Source organism: Aethalodelphis obliquidens, unplaced genomic scaffold (genome assembly GCF_003676395.1).
Source record: "Aethalodelphis obliquidens isolate GAN/ISIS:26980383/991018 unplaced genomic scaffold, ASM367639v1 scaffold27, whole genome shotgun sequence".
Taxonomy (NCBI): Eukaryota; Metazoa; Chordata; class Mammalia; order Artiodactyla; family Delphinidae; genus Aethalodelphis; species Aethalodelphis obliquidens.
This window is the reverse complement of record NW_020837971.1, coordinates 2,337,046-2,357,049: the sequence shown is the minus strand read 5'-3', so window position 1 is coordinate 2,357,049 and position 20,004 is coordinate 2,337,046. Positions and strand designations below refer to the sequence as shown.

General features: G+C 35.2%; 1 protein-coding gene across 1 annotated transcript; it reads right to left on the bottom strand.

The window, feature by feature from the left end:
• Positions 1-1,659: 1,659 nt before the first annotated feature.
• Positions 1,660-18,553, bottom strand: GNAT3 (G protein subunit alpha transducin 3). The gene is given in 9 exon segments (XM_071066763.1): positions 1,660-1,694; positions 1,697-1,846; positions 3,623-3,776; positions 3,968-4,050; positions 4,053-4,096; positions 13,877-13,896; positions 13,898-14,006; positions 18,188-18,345; positions 18,500-18,553. Coding segments are annotated over 9 exon segments (807 nt in total).
• Positions 18,554-20,004: the final 1,451 nt, after the last annotated feature.

The window sequence follows — 20,004 nt, the reverse complement described above, 5'->3', positions numbered from 1 at the left end:
AAAAAACAAAGCAACGGATGAAAGGACAGAATTTCTAATCTTAATTTAAGGTCTCAAAGCATTGACTAGCTCCTAGCAAAATGTTGGGTTGTTGTCCTATAGATAATGGATCTTAGCCAGAAAAATTTACTGAATACCTGAACTAAATATTTTCTCATACACTTTTTGTCTCTGGTATCTTAGGCTCCTTAATAACTTATATTTTGCAAGGAAATTTCAAATTAATTGTTCTTACTATAGTAACGTTTTTATTTGACTGTATTTGTTAATAACTCCTTGTGTTTTTGAAAATAAAGCCAGAAACACTCTAGTCAAGGTTACTGATCGAATAATGATCATTCTTGCATGATTAGAATGGAAATGTGTTACAGAACAGTGAAGTAGTGACACTGAGACAGGGCTACCGAAATCCGCCTGAGCTACAGATTCGCAAATTGCTTAATTTATGTTCCTTTCTTCTCATCTAGTTACACTAACCTAATTAGCTGTCTTTTCAAAGAAGTTATAGATCTTAAGCACTGATCTCCTATTCTGATCTATATATCACCTTCTGCAAGTGGAGAGAGTAAATGATATCACACATGCTTAACAAGTATATGTTGTAAATAGTGCACACTTTAAAAAAGAAAAAGTCATCTTTTCTGTTTATAAATAATGATTTTGTTTGTAAAGCACCAAATTAGCTTTTAAAGAGTAGGCTTTGACCACTAGCATCTGGTGTAACGTTTAGACAGCACAATACACTACTAACAAGAGGTTCAATGTTTCTCTTTTAAAAAAGTCTCCTAATTACTCACTCTTACTTCCTACTTCTTATTCACAAAGCTAAAACACACTAGTGCTAAGACATTGAATTATTTTTTTCTCTTGAGGTCTCGATTTATTGTCCCCAAACCATCAATTACAATAACGTTCCATGCTGCTCTGGAACAAAATGTAGGAAACAAGTACTCCATTGAGGACTTCGTTCATCCTGAGCAGCCTTACCCTGTGTTCTTGACCACACGTGGTCCCGTTTTCAGTCAGATTGGTACAAAAATATATCATTGGAATCCTCAATTCTAAAGGTAAATTCAGCATTAATGAGTTTTTTCTAAGGAAAAGTAGCAAATAAAAATTGGATGCATATGAAATTTCCATCAACAGATACATGTATAGTGAACATTGCATTTGCAGGTGGCTGAATAGGAGTAGTCAAGAAAATAAACACCAGTAAAACACCACATGTATCATCTTTGAATAGTTTCTACAGTTACAGGCATGGTTACATTATCAGCAAAAATGAAGGCCTCTCAATGTCTGGCCAGTGGAAGTAATATGGAACACCTTGCTTTTTTTTCCATTGCTCTGTCATTAAAAATAGGCCACAGTGCAGAATTTACTTCCAAGCAAATTCAGTGTCACTGATATGTACAGTTATAGTGTTACCACAATGTATCAGTTTTCAGAACTGAGGACATCAAAGACACCCCAATCCTCAATATTTCAGAGAAGTCAAAACTCATCCACACGCAGGTGACAATACATTAAAATTTTTGTGTGAAAAATTTTGCCTTACAACACTAGTTATACAAGTTAATATCTATTAAAACTAAACACACAGCACCTTTTATATGTTGAAGAGTATACATCAGCAAGAGTGGAAGAAAAAAGGATTGATTAGAAGAGCACACAGTCTTTCAGATTCTCTTTATTATATCTGTAACAGCGTCAAACACGAACTTGACATTTTGAGTATCTGTAGCACAGGTCATGTGGGAATAAATTTCCTTATCTTTTTTTAAATCCAGGTCTAGAAACTGGTTCTTGATGTAGTTCCTTGCCTCTTCAAATGTATTTGGACCTTGTTAAAAAAAAATTAAAGAAGTAAACTTTAACTGCATTTAAAAAGCATCAAATTATAAGTAATATCAATAAGTTTTAAGATTTTCCTTTGCTATTTGATGTTCTCAGGATTGAAAAATCAAAATGGCAGTGGTTAATTATCAGAGGTTTACACAACAAGTTCCTGGGAACTATGTGCTGGGAACTATGTGCTGGGAACTATGCTTACCTCCCTGGGGGCTTCAGGTGGCTAAAATGTAACCTCTGCGTCAGAAAGCTCACAGTAGAGTAGAAACACTAATATATTTATATAACAAAGTGAGTGAGTAAAAAAGCCCGTATGTATGTCAAAGATTATGCATGTAAATGTGTGCATGGGTTGGGTGCATGGGTATTAATATGAACTAAAAAAAGAAAAGAATGGAAATTATAGATGCGTGGACTACATAATGAGGTGTTCTTTGAGCTGGACCTTGAGGGATAGCTAGGAGAGACGAAAAACTGTGTGAATGAAAGCCAAAAAGTGAGAGGCACTTATTGTATGATTTCAGCTCTTTGACATTCTCGGAAGGGCAAAACTACAGAAACAGTAAAAAGATAATGGTTTCAAGGGTTGAGGGCAGCGAAGACGTGGACCACAGGCACTTTTTAGCGCAGTGAAACTATTTTGTATAACGCTGTAATGGTGGGTACGTTGACATGACTTTGGCATAACCCATTGAATTGTGGAACACAAAGAGTTAACCCTAACCTGAAATACAGACTTCAGTTAATAATGTATCAATATCTGTTCATCGGTTGTAGCAAATGTACCACACCCCTTCCAGATGTTTATAATAGGGGAAATTGTGGGAGCTGGCCAGAGAGGGAGTATGTAGAAACTTTTTTCTGTTTATTATTTTCATAAACTAAAAATTGCTCTGAGAAATAAAGATGATTACTTAAAAGAAAACATACAGCCCTGAATTATGATTCTATATTTAATCGGTAACTTTCAGTACAGAAGCATGATTATATTCAGTCATATAATAAATATGTAAACATAATGTTTACAAATAAGAAAAATATAAGTACTCATTATAGATGAGCACAAACAGCTACTTTGACACAATTCAATACCTCTGGCACATCTGGGCTAGCCACATATCTAAGTGGTGAAATTGGGTTTATATTTGTGTTTAAATCATAAATATTTCCATCTTACACAATTTCATTAACAACAGGGCATATAACTATTTACCAAAAAAAAAAAAAAAGTCTCCAAAAGAAACACAACCCTTTTAGAGAAACTGACATTTATATTCATTGGCTAAGAGGGTCAGTAATAAAACTCTAGGAGTTAGGAAAATTGGAAAAATAGATGTCACTCTTCTCATTCATTCAAGCTATTCCTCCGGAAACTTAATTCTGACTTTGAAGAGCCACTGAGGTCTAGTACAACATTACAAGGTTTCATTAGGAAATATATTAAAAAACGCCAATTTGGAATATAATTTACACTCCTATTATAATGTTTAAGATAATATAGTTTGCAATGTCATTACACATTACACAGAGTAACAACCCTGGTCTATCTAACGACCTCCCCTTTATTCATTAGAGCTTTGCTTTAATACAGGCAGTGTAGAGAGGGTTTCCTCTTTATTTGTAAGATTCTTCCCAGGTTGGATCATATACATGACTCAGAAAAGTATCATAAGCCTCAACCTCCTAAATATTACACATCAAAATCCAGATAGAAAAAATGTATCTCTATACACAATTTTACTACTATGGAATTAAAAGGAAAGTATCTTATCAGTGTACTCTGGAAAGCAGATACCAAGATGCCCTTTGGTTACTTTTTCTTGAAAGAGATCTTTTTTATTGAGAAACAGGACAATGGAGGTGGTTGCAAAGTACTTGTGATTACAGATACTGTTGAACAGGTGAAGGCTTTCATGCATTCTGTTCTGTTAGGTATAAAAGATGAAAATGTGTAGGATTGTTATTTGCAAGATATTAATGGTGGGCATTATGAACAAGGATGTAGAAGTAACATCTCTCTTTGGAAGGTCTTAACTGAGTTGGGAAATGGGGTATTCATATTGGAAAGCACAACTGCTTATTTTTTACCTTGACCGTGTTTTCCTTTTAGACTTACCACTTCTTCATCTTCCACCAAGAGCATATCATAGGCACTGAGTGCAGCACAAAATATAATTCATGTAACTCCTTCAAGGAGGGAATCCATTTCTTTCTCTCAGATCTCTGTCCACCTACATCAAGCATTCTTTAAAAAAAACAAAAATAACAGAATAAAGAATCATACAAATATCTTCCAAAATTTACATTAAGATGAACATTTGGACTTATAACTGAATGCTCCCATCTGTTTAAAAGGTAGTCTTTCAGTTTTGACTGTTCATAAAGTAAGACTTGTTTGACCAATTTGCAGCTCAAGACTAGAGAAAAAGAGAACATTTATTTACTGTTTTTGGTATTCATGCAGCCTGGAGCAAAATAATTCACATACTGACTTTGAGCAACTGGAAAATTTACAGCAGTTTAGAGTTTTAGTAAGACATCTATTGGTCTTAGGGATTTTGATCAAAGTCTATGCATATTCTTAAATATCCAGAGCCCACAAGAAGATTGGAAGCTACCATAGTTCTGATACTATGATTCTTCCCTCTTCTCTTAGCTCCTCTTACCTCCATTCATTCATTCAATTGTCATTTGTGTTCTATGTACTAGACATTGTGCTAGGCCTACCAACACAAGGATAAAAGGACATGGTCACTCTGTCCCCTATAAGCTGGGTAACCTTGGGCAAGTTACTTAACCTCTCTGTACCTTAGGTTCCTGATGAATAAATGATAATTGCAGTACCTATATTGTGAGGTTGCTTTAATGATTGAGTAAATACAGCATTTGTCTCAAGTGTTAAAAGCTTACAACATCATTTGAACTCCTTTCTGTAAGGTTCTTGGACTTTTCCTAACATAAAGTAAGGGAATTAACTTTTTGTCCATGTTTTCACAATTTATCTATGTATTCCCTGTGTGTTGTCACTTGCTGTTGTGTATAGTGGTTTTTTTCCATATACTTTTATTTTTCTATAATTTTATTTATAAATGTTCTTTTCTCCTTTATGGCTTCTGAATTTTGAATTGTTACTAAAATTGCCTTTCCCACTTAAAAAAAAAAAGGACTGGTCACTATCTTCAAAGAGCTTGCTGTCTTGTAAAGAGAAAAATACATTATTATAATATTATGTAATATTCTAATATATAAGGTAAAATGTGAGCCCAGAGGAAGATTTACATCAGCCTGAGGGACCATGTAACAGTTCCTTTAATATAAATCTAACTTTTTGCTATCTCAGGACTTTTGCGTAATCCATCTCCTTTCCACGTGACACAGTTCCTTTCTTCCTTCCATAAGGCTGCTTCTTTCCCAACTTTCAGGTCTTAATGTCAATATCTCCTTCACAAGTAACCACCTTGAATGTCCATGTAAATTCTTAACTCTTTTTATTGCCCATTTCCTTTCTATTGTATCACTCTCTTTATTTCTTTTATAGTAACTGCCACAATCAATAAATAAGTGGTTTATTTTTTCACATGTTTAATAGCTATCATCGCCCTAATAGAATAGTAGCCTCATGAGGGCAGGGACCTTATCTATATTAGTGATGCCTGTATTCCCAGTACCAGGCACTGTGCCTGACACATAATAGACATTCAATAAATACTTGCAAATAAATGAATAGAATCCATGTTAATGGAATGGAGGGAGGAGTTTTACATGAATTGCGTGTACAAGTCATCAAGGAACGAGAGAACATGGCATGCTTGGGGCAAATAATTATATTTTTGGAAATGTGAAGATTAAGGTTAAAAACATTGAGGTATATGGGCTGATACTTATTCATTTATTCAGCAAATATTTCTTTATTGAGCATTTATTATATTTCAGGTACCAGAGATGATTCAGTCTTGAGAACCTTGTAAGTGGATGATGGTGGTGTTTATGTGTGTGTGTGTTTGCGTGTGGGTGTGTGAATACACTTAGGATATCAGTATCTGATAGGAAGTGTAGAGGGTGGGTTGTAATTTGAAATGGAGTGATCAGAAACTGCAGAAGATGATAGTTGTGTAAAAAGAATAGAGGCAGCAAGGGCAAAAGTTTTGAGCAGGCAGGAGTAAGCCTGAGGTGTTAGGCCAGAAATAGATTTACTATGTCTTTTACATTACATGAGAAGATTAGTTTTTATATTGTAGTCAATGGGGATCTCTAGGAGATTTGGGGGTAGGGAATTAACATTTGTTTGTTTTTGTTTGCTTATTGTTATGGTAAGTCACTTTGATCTGAGTTCAGAAGATAGATTTGATGAGGAAGAGACCAGAGGCAAAGGAAAAATTATGGGGCTTTCATAATAGCTTAATCCTAAGATATTAAGTACCAGGGAACATCCTAGCTGTACAGAGATTTCAAAGGTAATAACTATATTGGGATATTAAATGTCAACCAGCTGATTTACTGAAGATAATGAAAAGTACAACACATTGTAGTGTTAGTACTTTACCTTTCACATACCCAAATGGAGAACAGATACAGAGAACTAAAATTCCTCAAATATATATGTGTACCAATGCAAAATCACTCCATTCAATAGTAGATTGAAAGAGCAGTTGCTCACAATATTGAAAACAACCTTTAGGAATTCAGTCGTTGTGTGGTTTGGAAATTTAAATTCAGTGACAATAAAGCCTATTTTAAGTGCTGCTAATTACCAAATCCTCTGCAGTTTCAGACTTGTGATAAAAGTGGAGGAAGAGGACGGTATTGACTTTAGGTTATATTATATAAAAATTAGCCAACAAATTTAATTTTTAAAATTCAGTAAGCATTCTTATGGAAGCAAGGATAATAAATATGCATTCAGACTTTTAAACTTTTAGCCAACAATTATTTAAACTTCACCCTAAACTTATAAGATAGGTACAATTATTATTCCTGTTTTTTCATGAGCCCTTTAAGCAACTTGCCCGAGGTTTATTAATTCAACTGATATTTGAGGCTGCTGTGTACCAGGTGCCGTGATAGCTTCTTTGTGTATGATAGTGACTCTGTGAACGTTGTTAAGCTTTGTTGTGAAGCTTGTTAAGTCTACTTAATTAGATTAGAGGTGTCTAACTAGTACTACATAGTGTCTACTGTTAGCTCTCAAACCCTCACCAAGTAGATTGGAATTATCTTTGTTAGGGAGTCTTCTTTCCCCAGGTCAGATAGTAACTCTTTGTGTTATCGAACAGGTGACTGGGCAAAAGTTGAGAACTTTCCCCTTCCCAATGGTTTTGTTGCATTCTTTATTTATTTTTTTGAAGTTTTTAAACTTTTTATTTTATTTTTAAAATTTTTTTAAACATCTTTATTGGGATATAATTGCTTTACAATGGTGCGTTAGTTTCTGCTTTATAACAAAGTGAATCATTGTTGCATTCCTTAAGTGGACCATCTAGCTATCTCCTGAGTTTGATAATTCAGCTTCTCTGTAGCCTGCTGTTGATATTAACACCTATGTGTAAGAGATAGCTATTCTCCTCTTCAGTCAAATATACACAGTTGGTAAGGGGTATAAGTTATGGAATATGACCTTTAGCCTACTGTTCTGTCAACACATCTTACAGCCTCTAATAAACATGTTTAAATATGCTTAGCTCTCTCCCAAGGAAGGGAGGACAAAGTTTACTCAGTCTTTGGGTTTTATTCATGTTGGTAAAACGGCTTCTGAAAGTCTATCTTAGATTGCATGCTAATAATCCTCTCATTTTATGACTCACTTGATAAATAGTTTTTTTTTTTTAATTTTCTGTGCAGATTGACGTTAGGACATAGGTCCAGGGAGCATTGACCAGGTTTCTCTAATGCCGTCTGCTATTATTGAACTGAAATGCTCATTAGCAAATCAGACCAGTGGCTGGAGTTTTGCTTTTATATTGATTCTCCTGGATATTACGTTAGGTCTAAGAAAGGTTACATTTTGTCTTGCTGCTGTTGTAGTAATTTGTTTTTTATACTTCTCTTTTCATGTTTAGCTCTTCATCTAAATTTTAATTTGGGGCTTATTTTAGAGGCGTTAAGGCATTATAACGACTGAAAAAATTTGGAGATTTCAAAGTGGAGCATGGAAGAAATGCAAATATACACTCCACCATAACTATTCTGAGAAAAACAGTAATAGAAGTCAGAGGAAAGCCTGTATACTTGCTGACTGAATATCTGGATTGGTCAAATCTACTGGGATAATTAATGAGGTGAATGGATATGTGATATAGCTTGAATAACCTTAATTCCCTGAGTAGTTAAGATAACTAGAGCTTTAGAGACTTTAAATGGAACTTGGAATTCTCATTTTGGAAAGGTTTTATTTATTTATTTACTTATGTATGTATGTAATACATGTTTCCTTAAGTCTGATATTTAAGTAAGGATTCTTAAATAGTAAAGAAAACGGGTTTAAATGCCTGAAATGTATGATGTAACTAAAAATTCACAGGCTAGGCTTTTAAGCGACAAGTGAACATCAATTATTTGTTAAACTGCCCATGATATTTATATATTGCAAGCCATCAGAGTTTTATGGATTTATATTAAACAGTTGACTAAACAGTTGAGTTTTATAGTCCATTTTAAACAGTTGGGAAAGTTACTGAGTTTTATTAGTTTATGTTAAACTGTTGGCTAAATATTTGGCCACACCAGATTATTTACATTTCATATCAGAAGAGACTATTATGGAATAATATGCCCTTTATAGTGTCTGCAAACTCATTGAATAGTCTAGGATACCTAAAAATTAATAATGTTACTGCAGCTAATTTATTTGTGAGATGTCTTTGCTCATCCTATAAGCATGTGACTCTCTTGGAAAATAACAATTTCTGACATCATTTATATATTTGAGCACAGAAAAATAGGATCTAATCTGAGTAGAAATTTATTTTAAACTATTCTGTTGAATGGGATTTATTCAACATATTTGACTATATCAGCAATGGTATAACTTTTTAATTTTTTTATTGAAGTATAGTTGACATATAAAATTATATTATTTCAGGTGTACAGCACAGTGATTCAACTTTTATATGCATTATAAATTGATCAGCACAATAAGTCTAGGTATAAAATCCTAAGGTGGCTACGTATGTCAGGGCCAACAGGTAGATCTGTGTCACCGCTACACAGCCACAGCAAAATGGCTTAACCAAGTCTTGCCCTGGTACCCAGTTCTGAAAATAGATTAGGGCAGATGCTTGCAGATAAAAAGTATATGCACAGAGGTCATTCTAAATCCCTTAATTGCTTTTTATTAAAAACAGAATCAAAAGGATTTACAACCACAAGGGAAGCTGGGTCTCTAGACTCCCGTAATTGTTAATACCATCATATATTTCCTACTAAATGTGTGTGTGTAACTTAAAATACCCACTAGATAATTCTCTGATTATTGAATAATATAATTTTTAAAGTCATCAAAGTAAATTCTATCATGAGAATAAATTAGACATCATCTTATATAGCTTATAATTTTGGTAACATTAACCATGAACATACCTGAAACAAAGGTATAGTTATACATGAGTTACTGCTCTGTGAGATCTAATAGAGAACAACAAAGCTAAGTTGGGATATAGCTGCTGGGTAGACAACCAGACTCACTGCTAAGCTGTCTCATACTCCCACAGAAATGAACATAGTGCACATGATTCAACTTGAAATTCAGAACAATTATGATTCATTTCATATCATGGATCCACTAAACACTGTTGCAAATAGTTATATAACAGGTACAAAACCTAAAGCTCTATGTTGTAATGGTTGCTGACCTCTTTTCCCTAGCTTCCGTATAGTTTTATGTCCTTTCAGTTCTATTTTTTAATCATAAAGCAATTAGGAAGAAAGGACTTCTCTATAACTGATAAATCCTTGTAAATATGTAAGTTCTTTGCCCTGCGGAATTATTTTTTAGCAATAAAAGGGCTCACGTTTCCTTTGCATTTTCTGTTTACTTAGTAACTTCTGTAAGGAGAATTAATTTTACCAGTTTGACAGTTGGAGTTCTGGTTTGATAAGAGCTCTAAGGAAATTTGCATTAAATTAGGTGATACATGAGGATGATACAGTACTTGGACAGAGAGCATTTTTTCATTTCGATGTTCCTGTTTAAAATTCTATAGTTCTTGAATTTAATATGTAAATTAAGTCTTTAGTTTTAAATAGTCTTAGGATGATTTATGCTATGTGAATACAAATCAGTGCTAATGTGAGTACCTGGGCACTTACTGAAACGAAGTTGGAAGGTACCTTATTTTTTTACAATTCCTATTTTGAAATACTATGAAATGTTACACTGCAAAAGCCTGTGTGCTTTAGGATAAACCTATTTAACACTTGAAAAAAAGTGATTTAGCTGTGAGAATTTATTAAGGGATTAATATATCTCAATTGCTGTGACTAAACTTAAAAATGTATTTAAATGATTAAAATAGTTCCTTAAAAGTACGTATAGCTGTGTTTTTTGTTTTATAGTAAAATTTATTTTCAAAATTTTATTGTTTAAATATTTGTTTTTAGAGAAATTCTCCACATTCTCTTCCTCATAGACAGTGCCTTTAATAACACACCCTCTTAAGCCAGAGAGAAAGCAAAACCTATTAAGAAAACAAAAGAGCTCAAAACCTGTTTTAGTGGGTGCGAAAGAGGTAATAGTTGCATAGTATAGAAAATATTATGTCAAAATAAGTCTTAACTGAGCTTCACAATCCAATTCACAAGCATCTTACATTTTAGCATCAATACTGTAATAGAGAATTAGCAAGACCTTTCTCATTCCTTCATAAGGGCCGGTGATACATGAAAGTAGAATAGATCACTTACACAACTTAAAATGCTTTACAAAATTAACCAAAGACTTATAAAAGGACAGGAAAATGATGATACACCAATGAAAGTCTAGCATCCTAATGCAAATGCTGTATAATATTCAAAAAATTGTTTTAAAAAATGTATGAATGTGATATTGGTACTGAGTGAACTTGATGTTTCAGGAAATGAACATGATTTTCTGAGGTTTTGTGTGTTCATTGGCAATCGTCGCATCTAGCCTCGTTTTAGAAGCACAGAGTGGTGAAGTACCACAGAGCCCTGACAACTGAGAGATACCTCCCCAATAGACTGTCCTTTTATTCCCCCTTCCCTCTTCTCTTTGAAAGGAATTGTGAATGACCAACAACACTGGAGGAAGCACTTACTGTACAGAAAAGGAATGGTTTCCAGCCCAATTTACCTTACAGCCCATCAGTGATAAGCAGTGCAAGAAGTGTGATATTTGAAGTTAGGAAGATATGCATTTTAATCACATTTCTAGCACTTGTGTGTATGATCTTGGGGAAACCTTTTACTTTGTTTTAGCCTCCATTTCTTGACCGTTTATCCTAATAAGGATAGCAGGGCCCATTCATCGTGTTACAGTAAGGGTGTGAAGGTAGTGTTCATAGGTGCCTGGCATAGTACATTTATTCCTCCAGCCAGGATTGACTGTGTGCCTGCTCTGGGTTGGTCAGTGTGATAATCACAGGAGTTGTAAGCAAATACGGCCCCTGGCCTTCTGGAGCTCAGAGCACATGACGCAGAAACAGAATCAAAAAGAACAAACTGATAAAGAAACAAGGCAATTTCATATATTGGTATGTTTAAAAAGAGAAAAATAGTCTGATATTATCAATTGTGTAATGGTACTGGCTCACATTGGCGAGGCTAGAAAGAACTGCTTGTTCGTATTTCTTCCCAGCTCTACATTTAGTGACGTAATGTTGGTAGGTTGAAATTGGCTATTGTCAGGGTGTTTGCACCTGGGGACTCATCAAGGGCCAAAAATCAGGCTGCCCTCCCTCCCCCCACTCCTGAGAGCTTGTTCTGATGTGCTTACCCACACTCCACAGGGTATAGTAGTGACAGGGATATTAAGGGATGGTTAGTAGATAGGATGGTCAAGGCTCCATGAGGAGACAGCCTTTGATTTGGAAGCTTAATGATAAGAAGAGGCCAGTCTTTGCAGAGATCCAGGGTCAGAGCATTTTAGGCAAGGAGAGCAGTAGGTGTGAAGACTCTAAGGCTTGGAACGTTCAAGGAATAGATGGATTAAAAAGATAATTCATGCTAGTGACTATTTCTGACAAGATACTAAATTGGTTGATGTTGTAGAGAATGACCAGGATTGGGTCATTCTAAGTGTTCAATGTACGGCATTAAGTGTTAAAATTGGCTTATTATGATCCAGACAGTCTAGGATCCAGAAAATTCCATTAACTTATGTAAGGTAAGCGAACACCAAGTTGTAACTCTGCGCTGGTACTTCATTTCAAATAATCTTCACAACAACCTCATGAGGCAAGTAAAGAAAAAGTAGCTTTATTCCTCAAAAACTGCTGCTAATTAATGGAGAACCTGGGATTGGGACCTTGGTAGGATTAGCCCCAAGGCCTACACTCAGCTTCTAGTCTGTTTCAGTGAGAAATTTGGAGAGGAGAAAGGAGAGTAAGAGAGAGAAGTGAGTGTGCCACAAATGCGTGGACAGGCTTAGGAGGGGCAGAGAGGAGGAATTGGACTTGGGTTCTCAAAGGAAAACTCTGAAAACTGGACCAAAGATCACGAGTCTGGAGAAAGTAGTTGCTAAAGAGGAACTGTACCACAGTGATGACAAGCCCAAAGACAAACAGCTTACATTTGCCAAGAGAGATGTCCATCCCAGTCTTTGCAGTTCCTTTATCCTGGTTTGATCTTTGGTTCATCTTTCAGAAAATTAACTATTTGTGGGCCTGAAAATGAGGGGTAAATTTTGAAGGGCTTTGTTCCATATTAACTTGAAAATATCCTGGCCATCCATGTAATAACTATTCTAATGAGATATTATGTGTCAGTAGTTTTAATACTTAAAAAATATTAAACTTTGATCCCAGTGAAACAAATTTCCCTCATAAATGGATACAAATAATTCATGTCACATTTTTTTCATTTTTTATACTTTAAAAAAATATTCCCATTATCTCATACATGAATGACTGAACTATGTTCTTACTGACTTTTTTCATTACCAAGGGGTACATCTAAAACGTGGTTTTAATGTTGAATATTCCATCTCATCCGCAATCATAGGGAGAAGTACTTAAGTGTCAAGGGACATTTTCTAACACTATTGTATGGATTTCGACTTCTCGGTATAGTAAATGAGTAATTTTACAATAGAATTTCTAGGAGTGTCTTGATAATGCAACAGCAATGAAAATAATGGATTCATCTTTATACCCAAACCGTGCTTATAAAATAGGCTTTGTTATTCCAATAAATAGCGTCACATTCAAATAATTCTCAATTATTTTCATTTTTTTTAAACTAAGAAAACAAATTAAGAATATTTCAAGCAAATGGGAGAGTAGGAAGGCACAGGAAATATGATCCCTGGCACCTCTTGGTTAAATGTTATTTTAAATATATTTCCTTTTTTTTTCAAAGTAGGATATCAGTTTCAACTACAAGGAAAATAAAATCTAGCTCCCACCTAGTCAAGACAGAGTCTTTTTTTTTTTTTTGCGGTACGCGGGCCTCTCACTGCTGCGGCCTCTCCCGTTGAGGAGCACAGGCTCCGGACGCACAGGCTCAGCAGCCATGGCTCATGGGCCCAGCCGCTCCGCGGCATGTGGGATCTTCCCGGACCGGGGTGCGAACCCCTGTCCCCTGCATCGGCAGGCGGACTCCCAACCGCTGCGCCACCAGGGAAGCCTGACAGGCATTTTTACTGGAGGGAAAGGATGAGGCTCAGGGTGAGGGTTGGCATGTAGAGCTACAGGAGGGCAATGAAAGGTAGTGGTACTGAAAGTACCTGAGGCCTAGTGAGCATGCCCAAGGACTCACTGCACTTGACCATGGGTTAGAGTTCTTCTCCATGAAGAAATATTGTGTCTGATGCATATTTCTGTTGAGAGTTCAAAGAGACATTGGATCATACCTGAAACGCAAGTCTTTAACAGGAGAATTGAGTTCCAGTGATTCTAGTTGTTTTCACTTGAGAATGTGGAACATCTTGCTCATTTGGGACATAGCCAGGAGCTGCTCTTCTGTCCAAATCGTTCAGGTAGCTAATAAGAAAAACAAACAAAATAGCACATATAATTTTAACTTTGTACTAGAAGATATCAGTATTGAGTACAAATGAATTTTTAGTTTAGAGCCCATTAAAATTATGAAACTCCAGACTGGTGCTTTTCCAACGCTGCTCCTCAGAATTACAAGAACATGGTGGCTGGAGTGTTGCAGAGCACTGGGTGTGACACACAGCTGACCTGTGGGACCTTTTTTTTTTAAAGGCAACTGGATGAATGCTGCCTTAGCTTGTATTTTATAAGGACGATGTGATGGATTCACTGGCGTCTGAATAGACATTTGAGAAGAAAGCTCTCCTTATAGGACTTAGATCATCCCCCAAAATGCTACCTTGTAATGATGGTTACTAGACTAGTCTCAAAAGGCTGTTGTTTGTATGTAGACACTTCAAATTTTAAGTGAGAGACTAGTTTTAATATCATAATTTGATGGTGGTTGTGTTGTGTCTCCTGGATTGTTTAGTTTAAGAACCGGAATGGTTTTCATTAAGAACCATGACTATATCTGGTTAGCTCAGTAACAGAAGAAACTTTTGACTTTCTTGCTGGTTCATGCTGGAACTAGTTCATGAAATTGCTGACCCACTCCCAAATCACACTCCTGGGGATAGAAAGCCGAATTTCCACACTGTATCCTCTCCAACCTCTTCTTTGCTTCCATCAGTGCCTCAGTGTGTCCTTCACTCTTCACCGGAGGCCATATTTAAAAACCCTACTGTTACCAGGAGAAATACTGTCCTCCTCCTGCCCACAGGATCTCTCACAGGTGGTGAGAGGCAGGAGTGAATCTGATTAAGCTGTGTGGTCTAGAAAAGTCTGTTAGATTAGAGGAAACAAACTGTTCTTAGCGTCATCCTTCAAACCAGATCATGTCTTTGGACTAAAACAAACTGTATCACTGCTTTAAAAAGTTGAAAATCACTTATTATACACTTTTGATACTAAGGCTTTAGGAGCTTAGCAATATGGCTATTTCTATAAAATTGTTAAATAGAGATAGCAATAGCCTGGTAAGGTTTTTATGACAAAATTGCCCATTATACTGAACCAAGTTTATACATATAACCTAAATAGGAAGATCATAATGGGCATGTATCCATCTAGACAGAATTTGAGAGGTATAATCTAACTGAATATTAGTTATTGCTCAACAGTTGACGTTTTCAGGGAATAAGCTTAAGGGCTGTTATGCGTGAGCGCCTAGCACAATGCCTTGAAAGCCAATGCTACTTTATTTTATTTTTTTAATAAATTCAACAGCAATATAGATAATTTATTCTTGGAGGAACTTTCTGATTTTAAGCTGAAATAAACTAAGAATTGCCAAGTGCCTCAAAGGGATTTTGGCCAAGGACCAATAGACAGTCACACTTCAGAAACACATACATGTATAATGTGAAAATTTATCACCATATTTTATTCTAATAAAGTTTAATTTTATTAAAAAAGACAAAGATAGAAATATCAGAAGAAAGTATTGGAAAAATGTTCTAGTTTATCTCTTTTCGATTTTTGAAGCCAGGTCCTTGGTGAATTTCCTGTTAACTCAGGACTGCATATGTGGTAGTATACTACTGGTCAGCTCATGCAGGAGCAAAAACCAAACCAAACCGAACCAAACAAAAACATACCTGCCATGATAGAGATTAAATTCATTTTAATGATAGCTGAATGAATGCTTTGGTAAAGACACATTTTAATGTACTTTTATTTGCATGCATAAATGATCTCAAGCAAAGCAGAAGCAGTAGCAGAGTGACAAATTTGCATTTAAGATGTTCATTTTAATAAACAAATATAGAATTTGGGTGCTCAAGCCTGTGGTCTAAAACAAACCAGAGGCCCTGAATACATCCAGCTCAAATCACTTAAAAAATATTTGATTCTTTTTCTAATCATATAAAAATAGTATTCTCCTAGTAAAGTCCATGTTGAATCTTAAAACGTGGAGTTTAAGTCACACACTGGACAGCCCAATCAGCAAACCATGAAGTATTAATTAAAATTTTTCCCACTCTCATGACCCTTTTCTTTCAGTTTGCTAGTACTGATTAGGGGAGAGGTGTTACGTAGCCAACAAACAACATTCTCTGATTAGGACTCACCTCTTTGCTGGCCTCAACTTAAAGGGATGCTAGGTTTGAGAGAATAACAGATATCTCACTTTCACACAAAAAAATGGATGGATGGATGGACGGGTGGATGAATAAATAGAAGGAAGGAAAGAAAGGAAAAGAAGGAGGGGAGGTAGAAAGGAAGAGAGGAGAAGGAAAAGAAAGACCCCTGCCCTATATAATGCATATGAAATAAAATGGATGTGTTATCAATCTGATAGTGTATTTAGTTTTAAAACGTGAATGTAATTAAGTATTTGAAAGAAAAAAATCGGCTGTTAATTTTTGGAAGAAAGCAATGGCCATTTAACTATTTTTCTTAGCAGGCTTTTACTTAATCTTCCTTTTAAGAATCGCTAAGGGAAAAGAAAGTTAACATTTAAATTTTTAAATTTTAAATGAAAACTTTCTTTTTCCTGTCGTTATTCTACAGCTCTTTGCAAATCGATGTGGGTGGTTAAAAATCATTACATTACTGGTGAGGTTCACAAAAATGGATGCAGATAGATACTGTGTAGATTTGTTAAACTTGAAGAACAGACAGATGCTTTTAATATGAATCTGAAATGTGATAGTCCCAGTGTAAAATATATTTTATGTGTCAAAACAAAGAAAAAAGCTAAAATTAAAGATTAGAAAGTCTAGGAAAAACAATAAAATGTCGTTCTATTTGCCCATTTTGGGTATACAATGTGTAAAATTTTTTGTTATCAAAGAGCAAAGAATTTGGTAAACATAATGATAATATAATTGCAAATACAAGTTACATTATTTTAAGGGAAAATGTTTAACCAGTAATGTGTATCTGAAACTAAATGTATGAATTACAAGTGTTGAACTATCCTTCTCTCCCCAGAACATTGCTAAGCAACATTTTATGAGAATATTCCATAATTCAGTTTCTGATTGTGACTGCCTTTATCAATGATTCATATCAAAAAGCAATGTTTTATACTATAGCTTAGTATTAAAACATTGTTGATGTAATCACAGGATGATATCCATTCTCTAGGTCATCAGAGAGATAAGAGCAGGACTTTCCTCCAAGGGCAACATGTCCATTGGATTTTGGAATTTAAAATGAAAACGAATGAGCAATCACAGAAGACTGTTGTTATGTTTTCCTAGAACTTATATGGTTTGTTTTCTCTCCATAATCCTCCTACTCGTTATGCTTAAAAATCTGAAGCATCATGCACGTCTTACTGTTCTGTCCTCAAATAATCTTCCATTTGTTTAACTTTTACTTAACTGCTTTTTAAAGTACTGCTAGCATGTTCTGTTGGGAGCCTCAGAAGAACTGCTATTTTTACCCTTTTACACATTCATATGCATGGACAGAAATATAGAATAAGTATTTACATTATATTTACATGCATGTGCACACGTGCTTATAAGCATGTAACCATGGGACAGGTCAAGGACCACTTACTAAAATGGAAATTTAAAATCATTTTGATAATGAAATTATAAACATTGTTACAACATCCTAATTTCCTTATGGCTAAAAGTTGTGAAAATTATATAATCTTGCTTGAGACTCAAAAAGAATCCCACAATATACAAATGTTTTTCAAATCAATACATAACTTTCTTCTAAAATGCTATATCATGCCCATCGAACCAATGGAGCCAAAGCATGTATCATTAATAAGGTTATTTTAGAAGATGATTTTAGTAACTTGAATAGAGATGAAGTGAATAGCCCAAGACCTCAGTGTGCATGTTACCAGTCTGTGTTCATGCTGAACTTAGTGTGTAAGGATTAAATCTTTTTATTTGGGAGAAAATATTTACAACATATATCTTCTCAGACATATAGGTTCAAAATTAGTTATTTAAAATGCTCCTGTGGTTATGTTTTTTACATCTTATTTACATCATCATGATCTTTTTTTCTTTCTCTTCACTTGCTTTTTAGTATGATAAAATGTAAAGCCATTTACTTTCATCATTTGTGATTACAAATGTAGAGCATACAGAGTTACAATTCTTAAATGTAAATGTTTCAGCTACAGTTCCTATCAAACCACATTCACTTGCTAAGCTGCTGAGTCATTGACCTGATATCCAGATGCCCTTTCAAAGCAGGCCTGAATTCCTGGATCTCTCCACAGTCGTTTTATTACCTCAGCCAATTCAGGCATCATGCTGCCATCTTCCAGGGTATTTGTTATCGCATAAAGTTGTCTTTGGTCTTTCTATAGCATTGTTTTTGTGAGAAGGATAAAAATACGTTGTTATTTGGGATCACATATTCATTTTCTTCCAATAGAGCATTTCAATTTGTTGATTCTTATTTCATTCAGTAATAATTTTATTGAGCATCTAGTCACTATATTTTCAGGTTAATACATTAGAACTCAAGTTCCGTATAAGGATTGGCTCATGTCCAGAAAAGTTTTTCATTGCAAAAACTGTGAACTATTACGTGGAGAAATTAGGATATTTTGGTATATATCACTGACTTCTAAATGTGATGTAAAAAGGGATAACAATATTTTAGTGTGAGTCCACTGAGCTTCTAGACAACCAAAATGCTAGTGTCAAAGGGTAATGAACCTGATCTCGTCAGACACATTGTCTTCCTTTGATTATGGCCATATATTTTCCAGGAAACAAAAATACCAAGTAAGAATTAGAGTAAAAAAGGAAATTAAAACTCAGTACTCTAAAATTATAGTTTAAAAAATGTATTGATGTATAGTATTATTTGCGATCATTTACCTCTTTGTAATCATAAAAATTAGCAATGGTAAACTTTTTTAAAAAATTAATTTTATTTTTGGCTGCGTTGAGTCTTCGTTGCTGCAAGCGGGCTTTCTCTAGTTTCAGCGAGTGGGGGCTACTCTTCGTTGCGATGCGCGGGCTTCTCATTGCGGTGGCTTCTTCTGTTGCAGAGCGCAGCCTCTAGGCGAGCAGGCTTCAGTAGTTGCAGCGCACGGGCTCAGAAGTTGTGGTGCATGGGCTTAGTTGCTCTGTGACATGTGGGATCTTCCCGGACCAGGGCTCAAAGCTGTGTCCCCTGCACCTGCATTAGCAGGCAGATTCTCAGCCACTGTGTCACCAGGGAAGCCCAGCAATGGTAAACATTTTGATCCACCCAGTTTTTGAACATCCTTGTGTGTTGTCATTTGCGTGCCTTTGGGGCAAATCGATAGGGCAGAGTTGAGACTTCATTAGGAAAAGAGATGGGATGGAAGTAAAGTAAAAAGAGGAAAAGGAGAAAAGAAAAAGCAAGCATTGTGTTACTCCTGATGGGATATTTGGAAGTGACAAGGGCAGAAGGAAATAAAAGTTTGAGTAAATAATGTAGTCCACAGTTTACTTAAACTAATAATCAAAAACTGGTTTATGACAAAAATTTTTGATTAAGAATCTGGATTTCAGACTAATTCAGTTATTGACCATGATGCTAGACCAAGCAAATGAAGAAATCTGGGCTCAAATCTTGGTTGTCAGACTCCAAAGCTCATGCTCTTTCTTGCTCATACTCTTTTGAGTGCATATTATTATAACGACTCACATGACATTTAGCACTTGTAATATTTTAAATAATCCTGACAACAGTAGTCACATAGACACAATATTTTCTCCGTCTTACAAATGACGAATCTAAAACTTGGAGGTAAATTTGCCAAATCAATGAAGACAATAAGCATTGAAGAGTCAAACCCAAACGTATTTTCTGCAAAATCAGGTGGATACCAGTGAAGTATGTCCAATAAGAACCTGATGACTTTCTGATATAATTCAATTTATTATTATTTGAAATCTATGACAGGCTTCTGTCACCATTTTACTAAAAATCTGCTCTTTGCATGAAGAACTAAGGGTATAGCTTTCATTGTTAAAGAGAG